Raw genomic sequence first — 25435 nt, 5'->3', positions numbered from 1 at the left:
ACTAGGTGACGTCATGACTGCCATGTTTAAACATCGTTAATTAAAAGAACATGTGACTAAGTCGACGACATTGGTAGGCAAACAAAGCGGCGAGGTGTGCGCTGAACCAGGTTCACCGGGTTACCTGCATACCTTCAGAAACAGTACAAGAACCATCTTACTAACAGAATGGTGACTACGTGTTGCGTATTGGGATGTGCTACTCGCGCGAAGACTGGAAGTGGCATCGGTTTCTTTCGATTCCCGAAGCATGATCCTGAACGACGCCAACAGTGGATTCGCGCTGTTCGAAGGCGAAACTGGGAACCGACTGAGAACGACCGGGTTTGCGGCGAGCACTTCTTGCAGGGTGAGAGGGCATGATGATTCATTGTCATTTTCTGTGAAAGGTAGTATCGATTAACCTTAGTGGACAACGAACCCGCCGCGCGACGCGATTGCCTGATTGTTTCAGAATGACAGCTAGCTTGTCATTTTGATTGCGTTCATGGTGTGAGCTCTCCGGCCATACTTTGTAACGATCCAGTTAACTTCCAATCACCTTATCCATCTCGCCGAATAGCTTCCTGTCCTTAACGGTGGCATTTCGATCCCAAACGAATTAAAGTTGAGGGTGATTCAGGAAAAGCGGCAGTCATTATTATTTTGTTGTTGTTGTTGTTGATGTGCCGCGACTCCACATCTCATGACAAAAATTGCGAACAATTACTTCCCTTTGCACAAGGAATAAAGTCTGTATTTATGAACAGACAGAACTAAATAACAACTGCTCTATACTTAAAATTTGCCCTCCATATATACACTAGCAAGTCAAATCCATGCTCAACACGTGTATACACACGTGCAAGGTGTATATCGGAGCTTTCATATCAGCTGCGACGATTAGCATGATATTGACGCATCTAGATAATTTACACCTGCTACAAACAATTGGTTGAATATGTACAAGCACATGCGGACACTTTGCACATCCCACGGCCACTCACTCAGTATAACTAAACTAGTAGAAGAGATACAAACTAAGACATCTACTTACTTCCATCTAATAATAAGCTAAACCACCACAAATATATGTGCACATTCGCAACCACATTCCAAACAGTTGCATCTGCCAAGGTTTCCCATCACTTTCGTGAGAAAAATTGATAAAAAACATGGTCATTGTCTGTGACATCTCGAGCATCTGGCAGTTTCGGGCCTTTAGCGGTAATGCACAGCAGCTCATTCACGTGGTAAGGGAGAAGGCAGCTTTTTTCCGATGACAAAACCCAGTTGAGGGCCGAAAAGGAACGCTCAATGCTGTGCACATGGTGGTCGGTAGGAGCAAACGATGACTTGGGAAACATACAGCAATGATTGAAGTAGGCAACAATGAAAAGCAAACATAGAAATGCTGTGCCCGTCAAATCCTCCTTCAGTTGTTGGACGATGTGCCACTCCGCATTTAAATTCTTCCCATCTTGCTGCATGCTTCCCATGCTTGCGCCCTGGCCCTGGAGCTTTGAAGCCCGGCTAGTCCTCATATTTGCCGTGCTTTCTTTCGCGTGGAAGTCGAGGTTTCTTCCACCACAAGCTAATCATGGACAATGTGTCCCTTCAAGTACATGCCCTTCTTCCGACGCTGTTGGACAAAATTCCCCATCAGGTATTAAAAAAAATCGTTATGAATTAAAGGGCGTCTTCAGAAAAACAAGGAAGTGCGTAGGAAAATCAACAGTGGCCACATTTACATGAATACTACACTGGCGCATCGCATCGTATTTCCCGCACATCGCATTCTTGTAAATGGTGGCGACGCGCTAGGAAAAAGATTAATGCAGATCTTACATTGAGATGTTTGCGTAACTATGTTACATTCAATCAGCGAAGGGTGGCTGATGCATCTACTTGGTATTCCATTAATTTTGTTTAAAAAGCATGTATACTGTGCTGGGAATCAGTAAAACAACTAAGATGTGACAGGTCTAAGATGGGCACAGAAATTACCCTAATGCATATGATATAATGTACAGTCGCATTCAATATGAGCTAAGCATGGTCGAAGGGTCTACAAGACTGCACGGTAGTGCTGACACATGAAAAATTGGTCTAATAATTACCAGTAATTGGGGCGGTGCTCAGTTATCCACCTTGTCATATGTTGGCACTACCGTGCAGCCATGGAGCCCCCTCCACATTGAACGCAGCTATTTGTGAAAAATGGTTTGTAAAATAAGGAAAAGCATCAGACCTCCTGTGGATTAAGCATGCTCATGTGTGCTACGTTTTGTTCTTTTTTCCTTTGTTTAAAAAGTGTGGAGAACAAAGCAAAGAAGGTATTGCCAAACCCATCCTTGTTGTTTTTGTTAATGTGGTTTCTGCCTGACAATGAGGATTTATAGGCATGAGCTTTTCCCCATGATTTGCAACCCATTACACGTTCCTGCGAGTGATTTTGGTTGTTTAACTGGGATGTCTTTGTCCAAAAGGAGATCATTGCTTGTGTGAATTGTTTCTTAAAACTATAAAAAAAAATCCAGAATTTTGAGTTGCCTTGATAATCCCCATATAAAAACCCGTGATAATTCTCATCATTTTTTCATACACACAACAAAACTCCTGATTTCTACCTGGTTTTCCTATATAACATTAAAACCTGACTTTTATCCCCTATTTCCATGAAATATTAAATCCGAAAACAAAGGCTCCTATATATATATGTACTACCGTGACCTCTTATATATAGCCTGCCGGTATTTTTTGTGTAGTTTAGAGGGTTCTAACTTTCATTTAACACAAAAAATGACAAGTTAGAAATCTCATGTCAGTACCATTTTAGCCCTACAAATCCAGAACACCATTTCAACCCAAAGAAAATTAAAACAACCCGTTCACCTCTACTTCTGGCCAAGGAGAGTACATTTGTGTAAAAAAAAAGTACTTGAGTTGAGGGAAATAATTGTACAATAATTCATCATTTTGTAATTGGTTTGCTCAGCTATATGCCGCTGAAACATAATTTGCTTCAGCATGTCAAAAATGCTACTATGGATTTCCTGCACTCACGTCATTATTTTGAGGTACCAAACTGATCAGTTTATCAAAAATGTTGCATAGGGCATTTAAGGTTAACAGTCATTCCCACTGCAAATTTCAATTTTGTAAGCTTACCCTGGATGAAAATGTCTGGCACCCACCCCAATGCAGGACAACCTTGTCACACGCACAAAAACCATCCAGACTGGATTCCCTCCCTGTTTTCTTTCACCCAACGGAACCGAGAGCTTGAAGCCCGGAACCTCAAGCGGTTTGAGAGGAGTCTGAAACGGCTGCGGCGTTTGGGTGAGTCTTCTCTTTTCCTTATAGGTGCATTTATAATTAATGTATTCACAAATGGTGTGGCACAGTCATGACATGTGGGACTGTTCATCACAGACCGGTAGCAAGTACGCTGGACTGTTCCCATTTCTAAGTTGTAGGTGCCATACCTCCGTTGCATGCCACACGAATTTATTTTAATTAGTGGCCAGCTTCTTAAGGAGGCTGGTAAAGCAATGTCTGCTGAGCTGCCCTATGAAAAAGAGAACACATACAACCCGGCCACTAGCTATAGCACTAACAATCATGCTCATTTCCACTGCAATTTGCGCTCATGCTCATGGGTGATCATCCACATCAGCGCACAATCACCATTTGTGCGTACACTCTTACCCACTGACAGTCATTATCGTTCAGTTAAAGTAACCGGCATTCATTCCAGTTTCTACTCTTGGCCTCTCACATACCTCATAGCCAGTTACTCAAACTTACTCACACCTGTGAAATGAGTGTTTGAGTGAGCGGGTACTCGATCACGAGGGGGTATATGCCCACCTACGGGCCCTGCACTCTCAACAACAAAATTTTGGTGACCTATGACACTACGTCATGAAGCAAACCCACTTTTGTTGCGGCCACCAGTGCTGAAGTTTTTCTTTTTTAATGCCTTTTGTACGATTTGTCAACAAAGCTCCCACACCTACAAGTGCCCTTAACTGAGCTCGACACAAGGTGCGCAGACATGGCATCTCAGCACGAGTCCACTCAGCATAGAATGCAGGGCTTCATAACAGAAGCTGCCAAACATTTTGGCACCAGCAAATGCTGTTAGCATAGACAATTGACGCACCAAGGAACGTCCTTGCACATTTCCCCTTCATCCTTCGCGTGCAAAACAAACAAACAAAAACTTTGCAAATGTATGCGAATTTGACCAGCTACCAACCCAACTTTCCAAATGCACTATTGGCCTTGTGCACCACCAAGGGCAGCACTTCGAACAGTGCCTGTTTGCAGCAGTGCCCGAACATATAAGAACAGTGATGACAGAAAGATTTAAAGAACAAAGAAACGTTGCATGGACTTTGTCAGACGAGGATAGACTGGTTAGTGTAGTGCCTCCACTTGGAACAGCAAGAGTGGGAAAAGGCAGAGAAGGGGGTTCCGAGTTGCACGTCGACAGGCCCTGATGGCACCCGAATTATGTTAATAAAGACATTGGGCCCGAAATGTAAGCAAACATTAACAAAAGTAGAGAGCAAAACGATAATGGAGGGTAAAGCCCCTGCTGGGTAGAGACTGTGCAAGATGAGCATGATATATAAGGTAAAGAGGGAAGAAGCCGAAATAAACAACTACCGTCCCATAACACTGACGTCAGTGGTTTACAGGGTGGTGATGCAACTTATAAAGGACAGACTGCAGGCATGGTTGGAGAGTGGGGAGGTGCTGGGGGAACTACAAAATGGGTTCTGAAAACAAAGGAGGTTAGAGGACAATCTGTTCTCATTGACACAGTGTATCGAAATAGCAGAAAAGGAACACAGGCCCCCATGGCTGGCATGTCTGAATATTAAGGGAGCCTATGATTCAAGAGTATTTCATATTCAAGGGTATTTGCGGGACAGACTGGGCACACTATATGCAGAAGCTGGAGTAACTAAACTTTTAAAAGGTATCTATAAAGGTATCAAGGTGCTTATAAAATGGGAAATAAAAGGTATCTGAGCCTATACAGATACAGTGAGGGCTTAGGCAAGGGTGACCTCTGTCACCTTTGTTGTTCATGGTGTATCTACGAGGATTGGAGACCAAATGAGAGAGAAGCGGACTTGGCTTCACCCTTTCTTTTTTTCAAGCAAGGAGAATGAACTGAACAGTCATTACCAGGACTGATGTACGCGGATGATACGGTACTTATGGCTGACAACAAGGAAGAGTTGCAGGGATTGAGGGACATCTGCGGTAAGAGGGAGGTAGATTAGGTTTGAAGTTCAGTAACGAAAAATTGGCAGTCATGACTTTTAATGATAGTGGGGGCCGCAAGCATAGGATAGAGGAGGTTAAACTGAAGTTATTGGATAAGTGCAAATGCCTTGGTGTGTGGATAAACTGACTACCTAACAGAACATGAAAAATATATAACTAAAGGTAGCAGGAATGCAGCTGGGATGAAAAATGGGCCCTGTGGAATTACAATAGATACAAAATGGTGAGAGGGGCTTTGAAAGGTGAGAGGGGCATTGAAAGGGGTGACGGTTCCTAGTCTGATTTTTGGCAATCTAGTCCTGTGCATGAGATCAAAGATTCGAGCAAGGTTGAACAGTAAGCAACGTGGGGTAAGTAGGCTTGCTTTGGGAGCACATGGAACTACACTAAATCAGGGGTTACAGGGTGACATGGGATGGACATCATCCGAGGGCAGGGAAGCTAGCAGTAAGACAGAATTTGAGGAGCAATTGAAAGAAATGGCGGGAAAGCGGTGGGCTAGGAAAGTTTTCCATTAGTTGTATGTACATGAGGAATGTTGACACAATATGGAGAAAGCGACCCAGAAAATTTTCAAGCAAATATTTGGGCAGCAGCGAGGGGGAGGGGGGGGGAAATAATTAAAAACATATTTAAGGAAATGGAGAGGGGTCTGTGCAAAACAGGGATGCAAACGAAATTGGCACTGGTAGCATACATAACTTTCACGCAGGGAATTGCCAAAAAAATTATGACAATTCTAGGGGCACCTCTTTGTTGTTTGAAGCCAGGACTGGAGTATTGCGGACTAAGATGTACTGAGGCAAGCACCAAGGTAATGCCTCCTTTAAAAGGTGCCAGCCACATGAGCCCAGGTCCTGGCTATAGTCCTGGCCCGTCTTTCCTCCTCTCCACCATGGTCAGCTGCGAGTGCTAGTGGCAGCGGCTGCTACAAAATTGAATCACATTCCCCTGCCTCCGACGTTATAGCGGCGCCTGTTGTGATCCCGGAGGCAGGACCCACGGTCTCTGTTCAAGCTATTGGTCATGTGTGCTGGTAGCGAGCGCCGTCTCTCCGTGAATACCCTGAACCACTGGAACCTCCGCTGTGCAGTGCATGTGGGGAGGAGTAGGAAACAGCCGAACATCTGATACTTTTCTATAAAGGGTTTCGTCCTACGGTTCAAAGCAACGGGGCTGTTTTTTTTTTTTTTTTTTTCATATCATCGTGGTTTAGTGACAGTGACGGCAAAATAGGCTTAAGCGGGTAGGAATAACCAAACGAAGGTTGTCTGATTGGTGGCTAAAATTAAGGCTAGAGTGAAATTTCACCCTCCACTATAGTCATCAAATAACTTCTTAATTATGTTGTGCTAATTAAGCATTATGTTATTACAACGGCTCTGTGCTCAGTAATCAACAATTAACTATTTCTTACATCGCATGCATAGTAGTTAGAACATGAATGACATTACTTGCAATGGCCTTGTACAATGTAATCAACAACTATCTATTTCGCAATGGCATGCTAATTAAACAAACATTAGTAGGACACACTTTGCATTCGAGCACGAATATCAAAATCGGTGTTACATTAGATTTATGCTAATTAAAGTAAATGCCTGGAACACTGACTGCCACTTCAGCAATTGCAACAGATGCCCTGTAGTAATTACCTAAAATGCACTTAGCAAATGCTGGATAGGTAATTAATTGGTGATTAGCATACTTACAGATGTTCTTGTGATACCCAATACCAAAAAGTGTTGGTAATGTTGCTGAGAAAGGGGTTGGCTTTAATTAATAAACATAAATGAAATTGTTAGATGGCAGGATTCAAACAGAGGACCCCTAGCGCAGCAGCCCGGTTTTACTTGGTCAGCTTACATTTACTTCACTTCATACTGCCACTACAGATACAAGTTTTACACTTCGTGTAATATTCCAACATGTTGCTTTCACATTCATTGACTTTCCCTTATGGCAAAACCGTAATATTTATGTATTTTGCTTAATTACATAATTCATTGTATGGTTAGAAGGAAGCAGCTGACAGAGGCTGCAGAAGACATCTTCCAGATGTCTTCAGTAGCACGGTTTGTGAACTCTTTAATAGCCATCTCCACATGCATGTAGCCACGCTCCACATGCATGTAGGAGCAGCGACGGATGCAGCGTGAGTGGAAGCAGAAGTATAGTCTTAAAATGGTTCCCACATGTTGCTTGTCCAGGCCACTGGCTGAATGGAGTTTGTATCCAGTGCTTTACTAGCATGGATGCATGCCATTAACTGTGCAACATGCAGTGAGCTTTCCAACTTGGGAAAAATGCATGCTTACTTCATGTCATGAGGCAGAGCACGTTACAGATATTCCTTAATTGACAACTTTCATGAGAATTTTGTTGCCATTTCTGATAGCTATGCAACATCTGAGAACACACATCCCTGTGATGTCAGCTGAAGTATTTGAAAGCATGTGTGAAATATCTGGGTTTAGTGTCAAGCACAGTATTGAAATCTTATCAATCATTTTTCACTTGCAAGTGGTGAGGGCAGGACATTAGTTGGTGAAATTTATGTACCCTTTGCGTAAATGCCGGAACAGCCGTTCCACAGGTTACTCATAGTCTGTCAAAAATGCAATGCAGAAATATTGGTGGCTACTCACCAGATATCTTTTGAACATCCATCATAGGCATCCTAGTATAACAGGACTTAGGAGGACATTTAAAGCTTTGAAGACATATAGAGAAGTGCTATATAAGTATAACTGATGCTGTGAAACACAATACAAGGGTACTCCAAAACAAGAGAGTGGTTAAGATGGAGGTTCGAAGTGATTAACAGTAGTCCCCTTGTCGAAACGTTGGCCTCAGCGACATTCCTTGTTCTACCACTGTCAATCAATATAGAGCTAAGCAGCATACATGAAACCTGTGAGAGACACGTAAGCACAAAGGCAAAGAACCAAATGGAGAAATGTCGAACTTTGTGCTTGTGTGTGTCTTGATGCTTCTATCTGTGCCATCATGCCATCAACTTGCCCAGCTCTCCACCTTTCTACAAAATTGAGCTGGTGTCGCCACCTGCCAGCTAGAAAGAAAAGCTGATCTTGTGTGTTCAGGCTTTTATCAATAGGTAATGGTGCACATGCCATCTGTGTAGAATTTCCAAATCGCTGCTAGTGTGCGCACTACGGAAAAGAAGTGAGCGTTAGCTGACATTGGAAGTTGGAGCCTTGAATGCTAGAACATCTGATAAGCTAGGATTTGCTAAGGCATTGCACTGTCATATTTGTCTCTGCAATGTCATAAAGTCGTCTGTCTTTATTATTTTTTGCTCCTTTCAGCTGTACGCACCACAAGCTCTCCTGCGCCCAACAGCGTACCATCAAACAGCACCAGCAACTCAGGTCGGCCCCACTGCTGAAAACAATTTTAGTGTTTAGTAGCATCCAAAAAAATGTATTTAGCGGGCTGTCTGTAAACTCTGTACCTGATTGAAGGGATATGATGTAAGTTGTGTCTTGAGATACAGGTTGCAAGTAATCTTGAGACAAGTGAACAGCATAAAGCCCCAACACTATGTGACTTTTTCTTGTGAGGCAGGCAACTAAAAATTTAACAACACAATAAGCAGGGACGAGTACATCCTTTGACTCGTCTCTAACATTCTGTCACGGTCCCTTCAGAAATCTGTGGAAGCTGTGCCTACAGTTTTTCTAAAGTGGAACAGCAGTTTATGAGAAAAATATATATTATAGGCAGTGAACCCCTCTATAACTGAAATTTTTAGGGAAATATTTGTGTGCTAATAATTCTATTCTATTTCAGAATTTTCTTCAAAGCCTTCCAGTATGCTTCCTGCCCAGGGCTACACTGTACGAGGTATATAGTTTTGTATTTAAACCTAATAATGATTGAGTAGCATCAAAGATTGGGCTAGTAGCTTCTGTGTGATCCAAATTCTAGCAGTGCAAGTTTGGTTGATGACATAAATGAAAAAGCAGACAAGGACGGTGCTTGTCCTTGTCTTCTCTTCAGCTGATAGCCTTGTCAAAAGGTTGCATTGTTTCAGTTTGATTAATGCTGATACTATTAATGTTAATGAATAAGACTGATTAGTCAACTTCTGAAGGGCACCTCGTTATAAATTAAAGAAAGAGATTCTTGAAGGTGCATATGATGAACAAATTTGTTGGTGGCAAATGGGGTTTGCCATGGCCTAGTGGCCTTCCCATACTTTTTAGTGATCTAACTGTATTTGAGTCTGTGCTACCAAAGTTCATGTGGAACATTGTTCACCAATGCCCACATTTTGCCATCGCACACCATGGTATCATTTTTTTTTGCTATTTAACTATTTTCTCTTACGTGTTGCTCTCCCAGGCCACTTTCCAACTTCTGCTATTCCTGGTATGCCTACTCCAGCGTTCGTGGTCAACAGCGATGGTGAGCTAGCAGTTATTACTAATGTGACTAGATTCCTTGGATGCCAAAGCGGGGCAGGAAGAGTGGCATCGGCGAAAGAAATGAAATTCAACCTTTATTCAAAGTTTTGTTTTTGTGAAGAAACACCTTTTTCCAAGTTCTTCAGAAAATTTGAGCTTGTGTTTCGACATTATTGCACATGCTTTCAATAACATAGGCATAACAAGCAAGAGGGCATGAACATTGCAGCGTTAGTCTGCTTTGGCTTATCTGCGGCTCATCAGCCAACCTATTGAGAATTCCATTGTAGGTGGATCGTAAAAAAGCATGAGCCATAAGGAGGCATGCATTGTGGAATGAGTGGGATTTTCTAGTGGTTCAGAAAGCGAAAGCAAGCAGTTTACAAGTCCTCGCGTGTTTGGGCAGAATCACACTTTTTGTCAGCAAAAGTGCCATTTTAACCAATCACGCAAGAGCAAGTGAATGGTTCAATTTCCGAGCCATTATTAGATCACAGGTGCGGCTTCCTCACTTCTAGCAATGTTCTGTTCTGCCCCCCTGCCTCCAAGTCTTTGGGCTTTTTCTTGGTCAGCTGAACTAATCTGGTGAATGAAAGTACACTGAATTCACCAAATTTTACCAGACCAGACCACGTACAAGGTGGTTCTTGAACATATATCAGTACACGCACTTTCAGTGAACGTGCTTCTATAGCTCACTGACAGAGAGATAGATGCAGATTTTAATGATTAGCTGGAGATGTTAGCCTGGCTGATCATCTGGCTGTCTATTCCAGGTGCTGGATAGTAATTGTGGTGCGCAGGGACTGCATAAACATGCCAATGGCACCTGTACTCATAGACAAACACATAAACAATAAAACTAGTCGCAGTTTTTTTTTTTCAAGGCCTGTGGATCTTGGGAACAGTCATTAGGGCATAGCATCTAGTAAAGCCTTCTTCCTTAACTTGTTGATGCAAGTTGAGGGTATGTTGCAGTTCCATTTCATGGTGACTAATCTCCCTGTATCATGCGCTCATTATGCCTTGCACATTTTGTGTAACTTAACCCGCACGCTTTTCTTCTAAGTGGTACTGTATTTCAAACTTGAATGAGTCCACTGGCGCATCTTTGCTGTCACGTTGCACACAAACATACTTTTTGTAGTGCATCTATTCAAGATCGATCATGCTAATAATTAAATGTTCATTTAAGGCACTGGATATGATCATCGAAATTGTAGCGCAATTTTAGAAACACCCAGTGGGAGCAATCTTTATGAAGTTTCTATTTAAGTAGTTACATTTTTCTGAGCTCTCTAGCCTTCTTCCTTGCAATGAGCAGGAAAGGTAATGGGCGTCTCTAACAAAACATGACAGACATTGTCAAAATCAATTTTATATTTTATTTTATTTAGAGAGTGGATGTTCCAGTTCAAATATATATTTCACGAAAAATATTAGCATATCTGTTCAAAACAAGCACTCTCGGTAGTTAGGTTTTTGCAAGAACAATAGAAGAATGAAACTGGCTCCCAGATGATGTCGTGAACAATATTAGTAATGAACTCTTCTTCGACATCAACATCAATAGTATTGACATAAATGGAATTATTCCCCAGAAGTGTCTCTATTATTTAGAATGTGTGTTTGTCATAATTTTTGTATATTCTGTATAATTCTGCATAACTTGCACATGGTTGTTCTTTTTTTATTATGTATCTTGTACAACAGTATATTGTTATTTGTGTTATGTTGTGATCCATGACCTCCCCTCCCCTTCTCATGCATTGCCTTGTGGTGATGTAAGTAAAGCGTCAATAAATAAATAAATAAATAAATATGCCCCTTTCCTCTCCAGACAGGTTTGTATTGAACAATAGACTATCACCATTTTCACCATAGCTGCTGTTGGCGCCATGCGCCAACATTAACTGTCCTGAACAACTGAATTCTACATCAGAGGCTAATTACAGGGTGCATCCTATCATCCTGTAAGACTGGTCTGTTGTGTACAAACCGAAATGCAGACTGTTGCGTTTGCGTGGGCTTGGTCAACGAACCCAACTTCTCTGGGACATGTTTAGATGTACGTTAGTGTACCGCTTTGATTGGTAACTAAGGCCGACAAACAGGAAACGCTGAGCAGGTTATGTGTAGAACTGCTTAATTCCGCCTCTTCTCTCTGAGTGTGCTTAGGTGACTCATGTAACATGAATATGTCTCATTTTCTGCAGGAAGTGTTGGAAGCACCTGCACCACAACAGTTAAGGGCCCCACTTTCTTGCTGTGCAGTGGCGCCGGAATTCCGAGGCTTGTGAATCAGGAGTGAGTTAATGACGTTTGTTGTCGTAGGTTGCTGGTTGAGGGATGCTGTTAGGAATGGAGCATCCTGATGCAGCCAGGGATCTGTCGAATGTTACTTCGGTTTATACTGCATTGCTTATAGGCAAAATTATATGTGATACACAAAATTTAAAAAATATATATATATAGGTCATACACCGCTGTGCAACTTTCAATTTTTTTTTCTATTTACAAATGCTCGTTGGGTATTTAAAATGTGGTGTACATCATGGACAACTGAAACGTAGCCAAGTTAGTGCGGATTCCCGACTATGTCTGGGCAGCACAGCATAACAAAGGCAAAAGAAGCGAGACAATCTAGTTCCCTTGTCTCTCTCCTTTAGTGTGTGTTATATACACGGCCCAGGCATAGCTATGAATCATGGATGGATGAGACCAATGGCATAGTGTTCGCAATTGTCTTAAGCTAGTCTGAATCCTTTTCATGAGAAACTTAGCTTAATTAGTTAGGATCGATTCATCATCATAGTTAGAATTGCTTACATCACGCAAATATTTTGTGCTCTAATACGAGTCCCCTTGTCAAAACATTGGCTCCAGCAACTCCCCTTGTTCAGCCGCTGTTCATCATTTTCACTGTTCATCATCACGTTCAACATCTTCCTGTGATTTCTTTCTTGTTTGTGTTTACACCAATATTTAAATGTTTATTTTAAGGCGTAATTTTTCGAAACAGTTGTAAAGTGCACTCAGGAACATCCACTTTAAAAATTTGCATTGTTGGTTTTCCAGGAACACGTTTCACTGTTTGGTCGTTTCTTTTGCTGTGTGCCATGCGGGTTCGAAGAAAGGGCAAATGGGATCTGTTATTGAGAAATGCAGTTAAACACGCTGCGCATACTTCATGCCCTGAAATTCCTGTGAGCCGTTTTCCGTGTTATCCCCTCAAAAGCTTTTTCCATGTAGTTTAGAGGGAAAGCACATTTTATTGCATGCACATTGCCTACTGAAAAAGTGCAGCAACAGATGTGTTGAAGCCGTCCGATACCAACCGTGTTGTAAACGCATTTGACAGGGTCGCCACTCGAATATTCCAACTGCCTACAAAGGCGTGCACTGTTCTTCATCTCATGAATTTCGATTCCATGCATTTTCACATCAAATTTGGGCCTGGCTAGCAGCGCCTCATGCTTCAAGCCATTTCCAGTACACACGTAAGGTCGCACCATGCAGCTTTAACTTATGCAGCTGTCGGTGATGTGTACTTATTCACTTAACGTTTATCGAACTCTGATTTGGATCTAGCTTTTCTGTGGACTAATTATAAGGCATCTGCAACGCAGGTCTGCAACCAACCAGGTTGTGATTCTTCTCGGTCCGGGAGTGTCACCAACAGCCATCGCACCAACTACGACTGTGATGTCCAACAATACTCCTATTGTGCACCATGTTGTGGGCAGCACACAGCTTGGGTCTTCAGGATTGCAGAGGTACATAGCACATTGCTGATGATGAAAATAATGACGATGACAATGTTTCCGTATTGCAAACATCTCAATGGGCTTTGGTGTTCTAGAGCTGTGTCACACAAGCTGATGATTACGATAAAACTTTCTTATTGGACACACATGTTCATTTGGGGTTTAATGTTTGCTGTTACGTAGTATGTGCTGATGAAGATAAGGTTTCGTTACTGCGCACATGTCTGAATAGGTTTCACTACTACATAGGCATATAGCAAATCGTACGGTGTCCTGCTTTTGTTGCACGTGAGGCACTTGATCGAGCACTATGGTGCAGCAAAAGTGCCTCAGGTCCGGCTGTTGTTCTAGTGTGTCAGACACCAAATCGTACCATGCATCTCCTACTTCATGGCAGCATGTTCAGGTTGCGATCGTTATGCGACGAAAAGAAAAAAACGCACACTTTTTGATTGGAAAAAGGGGGGGGGAGTGCATTCATTAGGTGAGTAAATACAATAAGTCCACCATTGCTGCAAAGCTACAGGCTGTGTTTGACACTGTGAGCAGCATTGTCATAGCAGAAGTGATTCAAAATCCCAAAGGGCTACATGTTCTTAAAATGGTGACACTACCTTCAAACATTGGCCGAGTAACAGGGTGTGCCTGCTCATGGGGTATTTTGTTGTACAACAAGCACCATCACCTCATTGCTTAGTGGGGAAATACGTCATTCACTTCTTTTGCGGCAACATTTTGCACGAACATGCCGCGTGCAGTGCTTAGAGTGTCGAGCACCGCAATCCGGTGACAGCCACACAAGTGAAATGAACAGAGGATCCCCGAATCTGCTGCAGGGTTGCACCAGCCTTGGAAGGCAGCGAGCAAGAAAGGGCAGCACCACAGATCCGTGTCACCAATGTCTGGAGCACAGCCTCAGACACAACCTTGTCTGCAACCGAGGAAGAGGATGAGCGAGCAGTCGTGGTAGAAGGCAACACCAATGAGCAAATTTTGCCAACAACAGAAGGGTGAGCTGTCATTATTATCACCAGCCTGTTTCATGTATGTGGTTGGCTCTTGTTAATTCAACCCTTGCGGGACTGTAAGGTTCAATGAAATTACCCATGAGGTTGAACTAACCAATGCTGGCAAAATGAGTCAATTCAAATTTTTTTTTATACCTTGAAGCAATTTGTAATGTCTTCTTTCTTTTTGCTCTTGAAGCATGACTTAGTCAGCGTGAGGCCAAGACCACCAAAACATGTGAACACTGGCTCAGGGTGACAGGACATGAAGCAAGCCGGTTGAACGACTTCCTGGGCGAAAGAATTGTAGGCCACTAGAAGATCTAAGTAAAATAGCTTCACACGTAAAGGAGCAGCAGCACTATCAACTCAATTTCTTGCGTTTTCGAGCTTTCAATAATCCCTATGCACATGAGGAGGTGCCGGTTGGGACCGAATTAACCAAAGCGGCATGCTTTCCTGTTTGGACTAAATCAGTTTTCCTTCTGTAGCAACGTATGATTTCTTGCCAGGACTTCAGTGCATTTGAAATAAGAGAAAAGCAAAATTAAAGTCGTATCAACGAGAGCTGGACTGTATTATAGGACAGAGGTGCCTCCCAGTTATCGCCAATCAGTCCTATCGTTCCTCAGCCAACTAAAAAATTTCCCGTCTCATCGTACAGCCCATTGATGACATCTCAGCCGTCGTCAACAACATTGTTTTTTTTTCTTGCCATCGGGTGTGTTACTCTGGTAGACCAATGGTCATCTGCTTAACACAATGCACCACCCATCCTATTCCATTCCTTGTGCCTAGCCTCAAATGGAATGCTCTCAGCCATCCACATTGCTTTTTAATCCATACAGCTGCCTTTCTCTCTCTTAACATCATGCCTATCAATTTCTGTTCCATAACGCTCTGCAAGGTTTCTAGCTTCATGCCAAGTTTGTTATCTTGTGAAGTGAGCTCAGGCGTGTATCCAGGGGGTCTATCCAGATGACCTTAACCCTTTCCAGCTTCCCTCGGTCCCATTACAACTCAGCCACAACCCTTACGCCTGCCTTTTCAGCTTAAAACAGAAAATTCCTTGGTGATTTTAACTCTTCTTGCTGACCTTGACTCTTTGCTCGGATGGCATCTGCGGGAAGCACTGTGCAACACAATGCTATGCTAACATTTAAACATACCTTTAATGAATTTATCAACATAACCAAAGTCTTAATTCAAGAAAGAAATGACAACCTCTTGATTACCAATTGGGTGTATGCAGTCATAGCTGATGAAGTCACCTAACCTTACTCCAGTTACGAATTTTTTTTGTTTTGTGTTTGTGGTTTCGATTTCTTTGAATGTCGAAGAGTTCTTGACATGGAAGCGTCAAATTGTCTATTGAACGAAAAAGGCACCTGTTGTCTGAAACAGCGAAATGGCACCTAAATTTCCATTGGCTGTGATGCCACGTCACCAGCGCACCTCAACAGAGCAGAGTGGGCGAAATGGAACACCTGCTGCAGCGGTAGTGTGCCAGGTGTTGCGTGAGTGGAGAGGGCTCTGGGAAGCCGGCGTGCGGTTCATATCTCTCTCCTTCACCCCCACTGGGCTTAGCCGCTGCACATGCCTGCCGTCCTCGCTGCTGCTTCCTCGGTCCCTCGTGGCGCAGGACGTCGGAGGCATGCAGCATTGGCACCGCAGGCTGCTGCTGCTTACTAGCTCGGGCAGCACGCATCGCTATGGTACATTACTTGCAGTGCGAAACTCGAAGGACAGCTCGGCCACTTCTATTAGACCTAAATGCTTTTACATTCACAACTCATAAGAAGTACTTAGATGTCCTCGGATTTCCTTTGTACATCACTGAATTGCAATGAATGATGGGAGAATCAAGTGCTAATGCAATATACTGCACTTTTTATCAATTGCTGATGCGATATACCAAAGTCTTTGCCGAAACGTTAGCTGTGTGTCATGTTGGTGTGTATGCAATGGCATGATGGCGCATTAACGATGTCATCAGCATGAATGAGTGCATGAAGGTGTGCCCGATAGTCGTCAGCCAGAGCCTTATGGTACCAGCACTGTCACGATCATCTAATCAAATCACATGCTGCTGCATGCCACTTTATCAGCCCAGAAGTTCATTTGAAACAAGAAATTAAGTTTTAATTTTTTTTATGCCTCACTAAAACATACTGCATTTTTTAGTTTGTTATATCCCGTTTTTGTACTAAGTTCGCTAACAAGAGGAAAGGCATAACGGGTTGAGTAGCAGATTGCATTGGAAAGTTCTTATTCCTTGTCCATGCCAATAACTGATTGCCTTAGCTGCCCAGTGGAAATTGAGTTTGGTCTTGTACTTGCTCTTGACTACTGAATGCAAATTGAGTTCATATTTGCTTTTGACTGCTGATGATTTTAATGGCAAGTAAGGACATCCTGTATCTATTCACCATAAAGAAAGAAAACCAGCGAGGCTGCATCAAGGTGCCCTTTTTCAATTTACAATGTAACGACACTCAAAATGAGGGTAGTCTTGATGAAATCTGTGCTATAGGCATTAAAGAGAATCATTCCCTCATCATTACTAGCGTGTAAACTGTGAAAAGAAGGCAAACACTTCTGCATAAGCAGCTGCACAAACTTGCTGAATTATGCAATTAACCACTCAACATTGTTAACTAATTGACTGCGTGGCTATGTTATTGTAGACTGGGAACATTGGTATGGTTTGTGGCAATACTTGTGTAAGCTGTTTAGACCTGAAAAGTAAAAGTAAACAGTAATCTTTCCCTTACCTGTCTCACAAGTGAAGTCTATCCACTATTTATACATGTGTCTGTATACATACATTCCATAGTAATTGCCGCTGCTCACATTCGAGAATGAACACCCACGTTGCCTGTGCAGTCTGATTAGACAGGTCTCTTTCTTAATAAAATTGGTGACAACATTTCAAGAAGATTTGGATACAGTGTGCACACATCTCGCACCAAGCAATAACTTGATAGCACCGTTAACTAGGTGAAAACAGTCACCTTTGAAAAGTTGAACAACTTGCTGATGGCATCGTTTATCGTCTTCACGCAACTGACTGTGCAGGAATGCAGAGTGCCTGCCAGACCCGCTGGACACCGACCTGGAGATGGCAGTGAGCGAAGATGACGACATGGAAGATGCAATCTCAAAGGGAACTGCGCCAACTCGTCAAATAGAATGTGCCACAATGCCTTGGAACTCGTCAGAACAGAGGTGCGGCAGGTGATTTTCGTTAATTACGTGCCGTCATCGATACGAGGTAGCGCAGTTGCTAGCAACAGACCTCTCCTAGGGTACGTCGCATTGTGCTGGGGACGTCATGGCATGACGTTGCCGGCGCTCGTGCAGTGACCCTGGTTGGCAAAACACAATTCCCGCCAGCTTTCTGTGGGATGCGGTCACACAGTGCTTGGCATTGGCGAGCGCCATGTGGACACGCATTTCAACGCGATAGTGTTAAGGGGCCCGTGTTGCATAAAATCCACCGGCCGAGAAAAATGATTCAATACCGCTCATCCTGAACCATGCAGGCCCTCCACGTGGTGCATAGGAATTACTGAACTAAGTGAATTTCTCAGAGTGAAATGCATCCGAAAATTCGTAAAGTACGACTTGCACACAACCTACAGACATGATAGTGCTGGATTGTAATTTGAATATGCGAGAAAACATTCTTTTATGCGAAAACTGAAACACAAACCCCTTTTCCAGCTGCCGTTTGATGTATGTCTCAGTAGGATCAGTGCGGCCTGTTTGGTTCCTTCAACACCATCAAAAAAAAAAGGAAGACCAAAAAGCTTGTCTTCATGCGTAGCGTTCGCTGTGAGCATTTCCACCAAAACATTACAGCTATACAGGGTGTTTCAAGGAAGACTTTTAAGTAATATTAATTAATAGGCTTTCAGAGGTATAATTGTCGTTCTTGCGCGAAGTAATTAGGTGCCATGGCAGGCACTGTCAAATGGGTTGCAAGTGCTATGCCGAGGTATAATTAACTAGAATTCGTTAAATAACTATTTAATTATTCTAGATAGGTGTTTAATTATAATGAGGAAATTGTAGTGGATTATGAGTCCATCCGCTATCGATTGTTAGATTTGCGAAATTGTAATTGCGCAGAGCTACAGCGCTCCGAGCCTCGGCTCTCCAGACGCACGCAACGGGCTCCGTGCGGCAGCTGAGCGCCGCAAAGCTACGCCCACGCGCTGATATCACTCGGAGCGGTGCGCATCATACACACCTCGCTCTTTTTCTACAGCCTGTATTGCCATGTAAGATTAAGTTATAGCAATGTCCATGTATTTATGTGGAGCGGGTGGTCACCTTGAAGTACTATACATTTCATAGCGTATTAGGTCAGCCTGCCATAAAATTAAATTACCTTTTAATGATGGCACACATAAATACCTGGAAAAAATGTTTATTTTATATCTAAACAGATACTCAGGGCTCTGATAACTATTTCTTTTTCTAAAGGGGCCCTACAAAGCTTTCTGAATGTGGTAAATAAGTTTGCTGACTTGCTCAAAGGTAGTGCTACAACTGTCTGAGCCTAATACTGTTTGTGAAGCTGCAACAGAGGTCTTTGATTATAGGTGTACGAATATTCAAAACTTTCAAATAACTAATCAAACAGTGTCCTATTCAATTCTGTCTTCCAATTGAATAGTCACTGTTCGTAAATGTGAATATATTAGAACGCAGCCCTTTGGTGCCCGTTCCCGCGTTTCGCGTCACTGTCGGCCTTGCCATAACCAAGGTCATCATCCCCGTGCTCCTACTGCCATCTCTCGCGCGCGGCACGTGTCTTGCTCTCCCCTTGTCCTCCAAAGCCGGATCACGTGTTCTCGCCTGTCCTCTTGCCCCCTTCTTCCGCGCAGCGTCGTTGCTGTGACCCTCGCCACTACCATCCACTCCGCCCTCGTCGTCCCTTCTCCCGCCGTGGCGGCACTGCTGCGTTGCTGGCTGTGGGCGCTCCTTGCCGCCTCGCGCATGATCCACGGCTCTCAACTCCTCCGTCTCCACGTCGTGTGGCTGTACGGCTCTCAGCTGTGTCTCTCACCCTCCCATTTGCGGGGCGCGTTCCTCAGTGGCATTTGTCGTCTCGGGCAGTGCTTGCTTCTGGCTGTCCTTCTCCCGCCTCCACTCTTGCCCTATATACCTCCTGTTACCTGGTGCAGTGCCGTTGTGGTGACTCGAAAGACAGTTATAGTGTCTTGTCCCCTTACTTCTACTTCCCACCCCAACCTTGTGCGGGCACATTGAGGCCTGTCAGTGAGTGAATGAGTGTGTGACCTCTACTCAATACCCCTGATCTCCACCCGTTTCCTCATCCCACCTCAGAAGAAACATTAAATAAAAATTGCTAATTCCCCCCCCCCCCCCCTCTTCGTGGCAGTGACCCACTATAAGATGGCGCGATGGCGCATCGCCTGAGCGCCGGCTCAATAGCGGCGAATTGCTGTGTGTGCTGCCCAATTCAAAATGCATGACTGCCTCTGTTTGGCACTGCGTGTTCTGTATGCGGTTGCCTGTTGAAATAAGGCAGCAGCTGCGTTCAAAGCTCGCGTTACCAAGAAGCGTAATCGTCGGCCAATTTTTTTTCTAATACCTTTTGAATATTTCAACAGGCAAAATAAACCTAAGATTAGAGAAAAAGTGTGGCTAATTTGCACCCCTGTGGCCATTAAACATAAAGCATGATAATTTGCATAGTGGGACAGGCTGTGTCACTTAATTAGCCATACTTTATAGGCTGTACAGTGATCATTTGCACTCTGTGAAGAGCCCTGTGTATGTAAAGAAACTACTTGTTTGCTCCTAATGCTCCGTTTGTGCTAGTAAACAATGTTTCATAATGTACTATGAAATTATAGAAACTTGCTGACTAGCTTTAAAAATACTGGGATGTGAACAGCATAATATGTTGCGATAATAGCTATTTATTACTTGAAAACTATTAGAAAAGTATTCAATATTCGATTAAATTCGATTCTTTTTTGGAACTATTCGATTCATAACCAATTCAGTTTCAGCGATCACTATTCACACACCCCTATCTCCTGTAGCCTGGTACAAAATGGTAAAAGAATGTCCATGTACATTTGCTTTCAACTTCTCAATACCTCAGCAATTTGCATGTTATAGTATAGCCTACACAATTCACAAGTGCTTGATGGCTATTGCTGGGACTTTTTTCTTTGTCACAAATAAGCTGGGCTTTCAGCAGAACAAAAACTGGGAAATCTTATGATAATAATCGCTAATAGCACTGTTTCGAACTGGGATGGTGGCAAATACCATACACACTTGTGCAACAGAAGGGCAGCACCTTTTTTCACAAACTTGATAAGGTGCGACTACACAGTAGAGGGTAATTTCAGTCCAATTTTTTTTTTTTTTTTTGACAGTGCATAATTTTTGTGGTCCATTTCTACCAAGAAAAACCAGCACTATTCTTTTTGTAGTGTATTTTAGCTGTCCCCACATTAACAGCGCACACCTGACGCCCATCTAGTTAGTCCTCATCAGCGGTCACTTTTGTCGCTGTTCAGGCTTGGTTCGGCCACGCACTTGTCGATACGGTTGTCCGCCTTGCGTTACTTATGCCCCCAACTTTAGATCTGTAAACAACTGTGCCCAAGTACACCACACACCACGCATTCAGAATCCAAAAGCAGACAAACGTTATCGCTCTATTTCTTTCTCAAATTTTGGGCTGCCAAGTTTGAGGTGCGGCTCTTAAGCAAGTGCTGGGATTACTGAAGTGCATATGGAAGTCGCTCAGCCCTTGTTAGTTACTTACATGTTACTGCATCTAGCATCCTAGATATCTCTGCTTTATCTTGTAAAGTTACTTACACCTGTTACGACTCCCAGCTCTGTCATTCTTTTCCCATCTTTTTTTTCCATTGCTACCTCCCTTGCTTATTTCCACCGCTAGATTTCAGTAGCGACTACAAGGTGTGTATGAGTGACAGTAATCATGTCATGGAGGCCAAATTGTTGATTAAAAGTTGTTATCAAATTTTGTTTGGATATTCAATTCAAGGCTCTTCATAAAATAGTCAATGACCTACTGCCAATAAATGCCGTTCGAACCTGAAGCCCGCTAACGCATTAGTTAGAGATTTAATTGTAGTAGCTTTGGAAAAGCCTCTGGCACCCAACGAATAAGAATGCTTGAAATTCCCTGCACTCTTAAGCTGGAAGGGGCCCCGTTGAGATCACTCGAGATTCACTGAACCGTCAACATGCAGGGCCGAGCTGCCGATGCCAGGCAGGGAGCAGCTGGAGACGGCAGGTGCGTTGGCAGAGACTTCGCCACGGCCACGGATCGTGGATGTCTGGAGCGCTGCCTCCGACTCCACCCTGACTGCAAGTGAAGGGGACACGGAAGCCACAGGCCCTGCGGTGCATGGGTGAGCCCTCCCTGTCCACCTTCTTGCCGAGCTGTCAACATTTGAAGGCGGGAAAAACGGAGCACAAGTTGCACGCATTCGACTCCGTTCGTATCGAGAAAACGAAACTTGGAAAATCAAGACGGGGACAAGTAAGACAGGCAACGGAAGGGCTCAGTCGCACACACAAAGCCAGCACCCATGCCGCACTGGGCAGGGGAATGCCACGAGGTGTCCGGTACAAGTGAAGTTGCTGCTACAAATGCATTCTTCAATGACATTAAATCTCACAATAATGGTAGGTGCAGTGAATGCAGTAAGCTGGTTTGCCGATCACAGTGTATTATAAAAAAAAATCTATTTTCCAAGCGGAAGTATGGGAATTGCCACTAAAAACAGCAATAGGCATATTTTATGTGTACTTACTCTGTGTGTCTAGAAAACCCAGCTCTCTTTGGTTAAGGAAATTTACAGAGTGGTCGTGCAGCCTCCATGCAAGATGGTTATTTACGACGAGGCTTTTGACAATCTCGCTTGTGAGCAGATTTCCAATTCATTGGATAACCTTTCAGCCGTGTAAAATTTCATGCGCAGTCGTAATCTCTGCGATGTACATCAAGACAGCCATTGAGAGCAATATGAATGTATTAGTCAATCACCTGCCTTACGCACCCTTTACTGCAGTATGCACGCATAGAATACACGACAGCCACTGTGCAAGTGACAAGCTGTTTATGGTGTTTTTCTGTGCATACATGCTTTTGATCTGTGCCTTTGTTGGTAATCCTGCAAAGGCTGGCCAACTTATCTGGGGCAACAGAGGCCACGTTTATGTCCACACCATTGGCTGTTTTCTTTAGATTGTGTGATGCCATGTTAATCCTTTCAGTGACGTAATTAGAGCCCAACCATGAGTTTCTTGCTTTTGACCACAGGCTCAGAACAGGGAGTTCACCCTTATCCTTTTCTTCGATTTATTTTTTAATCCTTCGAGTCAGCCGTCTTGAGCTGCATTTCTTCCGTGTCTTGCATTCACGTGCAGTTCTTCAACGTACAGCCTTGATGAACCAGACTACATCCTGCCTTGCACCGAGATGCCAAACTAAGGTGGACTGAGGTATGCATCAGTGCTGCATTTTCTTTAAATTGCATGGTCTATCTGTTCCATGTACCTTTTGCAGTCTTCATTGTCAAAGATTCAAATTAAATTATGGGATTTAATATACCAAAGCAATACACAGGCTATATAAAAACCATTGTAGTGTGGGGCTCCGCGTTTATTTAATAAATAAATAAAATAAAATCACGGGGTTCTCAATCTGCACATGCATTTGTTGCATTCCTCCACCGTCGGAATGAGGCCAGCACAGCCAAGAGTTGAATCCGCAACCTCATGCTTAGCAGCATAATGACATAGCGACTACGGAAGACGTCAAGTCTACTCATCAGCAATTCACCAGGCAAAAAGTCATTCCAGATTTATTTTAGGGCTCGCAATAAAGAATTTTAATAAAATTCGGTATGAGGAAATGTCTAATGGCTCTATTAATGTAGGGATAGAATTGTGTGGCATGTTACGCTGATGCAGCTAGGCGCAGTAGACTTCCATTAATTCGACCCTGGCAGGACCAACGAAATTGGTCGAATTATCCGACGGATCGAATGAAACAAGGTGCGGAAAGAAACATCAACACACACAGCTGATTCACATTGCAGTACCGTATTTATTCATATATAAGGCAGTCACAATTATGAGGCGAGGGTGCCATTTGGAGGACCCAAGAAAAATAAATTTGGTGGACGGTTAAGCTTTATCTTTAAAAGTGGGATGTAATAGCATTCAAAGATCCCCGACTGCTTCCAGGCAACTGCATCTTTCTTCCGGATGTGTGGAGGCGAGTGTGATAGTCAAGGAACCGAGCTAGCCGTGCCACTCTGTAAAGGGTACAAATGGTGGGAAAGGGGCTTGTGTTTCAGTTTCCACGTAAGAGAATTATGTTTTCTGGTATATTCAAATTAAACTGATGATGATGATGATGAACACACAAATGATGTGTGTTCACTGTCCCCTAAGCTCTGTTCAGACATGCTGCCACTAAAGGAGTCGCTGTTTAGATCACCGTAGGAAACAGATGCGTGCATGCTCACTGCTCAAGCTTGTATTGTCCAGCGAACATCAATTTTGTGGTCGAAACGACAAAAGCTTGGGCCCAAAAAAATGCCTGGGTACCAGCTGGGACCTTTGGTCGAGATCGGATTAACCGGAGTCAATGTAACAGAAGTTTACTGCATATTTATCTTTCCCTATTAATTCCCCAATTCCCCATCAACCATCGCAAAGTGGATTTCGGACGCTTGGAAGCGGGTCCAAGTGGACGTTGTGGTCAAATCATTCAAGAAGTGCTCAATCACAGACCACTTTGACGGAACGGAAGACGACCTGCTGTGGGATACCGAGAGCGGTGGTTCAAGCGGTGCGACAAACTCGAGTGGCAGTTATAGTAACTGAGCATCCAACACAAGCGGTGGGTTCACTGTCTGCACCGAGTTTTCTTTTGAATGTTTGCAAAATAAAATGTTATTTCTCGCACCCGTCTCGTCGTGATGTCGCAGCGAAAAGAAGGAGGGGGGGTCATTCTAGATTTTTCTAATCTAAGCACCCCCCCCTCACTTTGGGCATCGCGATCATGAAAAAAAGGGGGTACTTAGAATCGAGTAAATACGGTATATATAGCATGTTTTTACTGTTAATGAATAGATTCATTCCCCAACTTTGCAGCATGTCACAATGTGCTTCATGAACCTAGGATGTAAATTAGAAGCGCTTTCCTTTCTTCCATCTTTTGCAGGGCTACCAGCAAGGCAGTCAAAACAGTAGAGGACATGGAGCCGAGCACATCGTGCCAACAGCTTCAGTAAGAGAACAAACAACTTCAAGAAGAAGTGGCCAGGCTCGTAGCCATTTCAAGAGCAGCACTTAATTGGCTGATGGAGCAAGCGAATGCTAATTGTGCCAGGAGCACAGACCTGTATATATTGTACATCATGTATAGTTTTCATCATTTTAATGAAATAAAATGCTTTCTGTTTTGACCACTTCAGCAATTAAGGGTCACACATCGGGAGCACCAAAAGGTAGTTTTCCTCTGGTATCCTCTGTATTTTTGATATGCGGATTGCACACTAACACAAGTGTCTTGAACAAAAGGAGGCATTGTGAAACATGTTAAAAGTGCTAAGACTCGAAAAAAAGGGTTCACAGAATGCTCAATGGACATAGACTGGCTTTATTAGCCTACAGCTGGCTGTTAGTATGTTTCGTAATGCCGGTAAGTAACTCCCCCAGTTTTCAGCAGCAGTAACACAGAGGTGCCTGAAGCAGACAACTGCAGAAAAGAGAGAAAGAGAAAGCCAGGGGTGTTGACCAGATGTGTGTCCAGTTTGCTACCCTGCACAGGGGAGAGGAGGTTAAGGCATGAAATTAGCGAGGATTTCCTTTCGTCTAGAGGTAGACGTGCACTGACTAAATT

The 25435-nt window shown here is 43.4% G+C and overlaps 1 protein-coding gene across 3 annotated transcripts; it reads left to right on the top strand.

The window, feature by feature from the left end:
• Window positions 1–77: 77 nt before the first annotated feature.
• LOC126528343 (uncharacterized) lies at window positions 78–25001 on the top strand. Of its 3 annotated transcripts, none has more exons than XM_050176242.3 (12): window positions 78–349; window positions 3187–3321; window positions 8616–8678; window positions 9100–9153; window positions 9655–9717; window positions 11933–12023; window positions 13346–13492; window positions 14320–14493; window positions 17569–17718; window positions 21765–21926; window positions 22948–23022; window positions 24755–25001. In XM_050176242.3, the coding sequence occupies exons 1-11, from the start codon at window positions 169–171 to the stop codon at window positions 23009–23011; spliced, it is 1284 nt and encodes a 427-aa protein (XP_050032199.1). In that variant the 5' UTR covers window positions 78–168; the 3' UTR covers window positions 23012–23022; window positions 24755–25001. The 3 variants fall into 3 exon arrangements, with proteins under 3 accessions (XP_050032199.1, XP_054925250.1, XP_054925251.1); XM_055069275.2 differs by having other exon boundaries at window positions 17569–17727; XM_055069276.2 differs by lacking the exon at window positions 3187–3321 and having other exon boundaries at window positions 17569–17727.
• The last annotated feature ends 434 nt before the right edge of the window (window positions 25002–25435 follow it).

Source organism: Dermacentor andersoni, chromosome 9, assembly GCF_023375885.2.
Source record: "Dermacentor andersoni chromosome 9, qqDerAnde1_hic_scaffold, whole genome shotgun sequence".
Classification (NCBI taxonomy): domain Eukaryota; kingdom Metazoa; phylum Arthropoda; class Arachnida; order Ixodida; family Ixodidae; genus Dermacentor; species Dermacentor andersoni.
This window is presented reverse-complemented; position numbering and strand designations above follow the sequence as displayed.

Coding starts and splice junctions, on each gene's coding strand:
- LOC126528343 (XM_055069275.2), top strand. CDS start 169: ATGGTGACTACGTGTTGCGTATTGGGATGTGCTACTCGCGCGAAGACT. Junction 350..3,186: donor CGGCGAGCACTTCTTGCAGG/GTGAGAGGGCAT, acceptor ACCCCAATGCAG/GACAACCTTGTCACACGCAC. Junction 9,154..9,654: donor CCAGGGCTACACTGTACGAG/GTATATAGTTTT, acceptor TTGCTCTCCCAG/GCCACTTTCCAACTTCTGCT.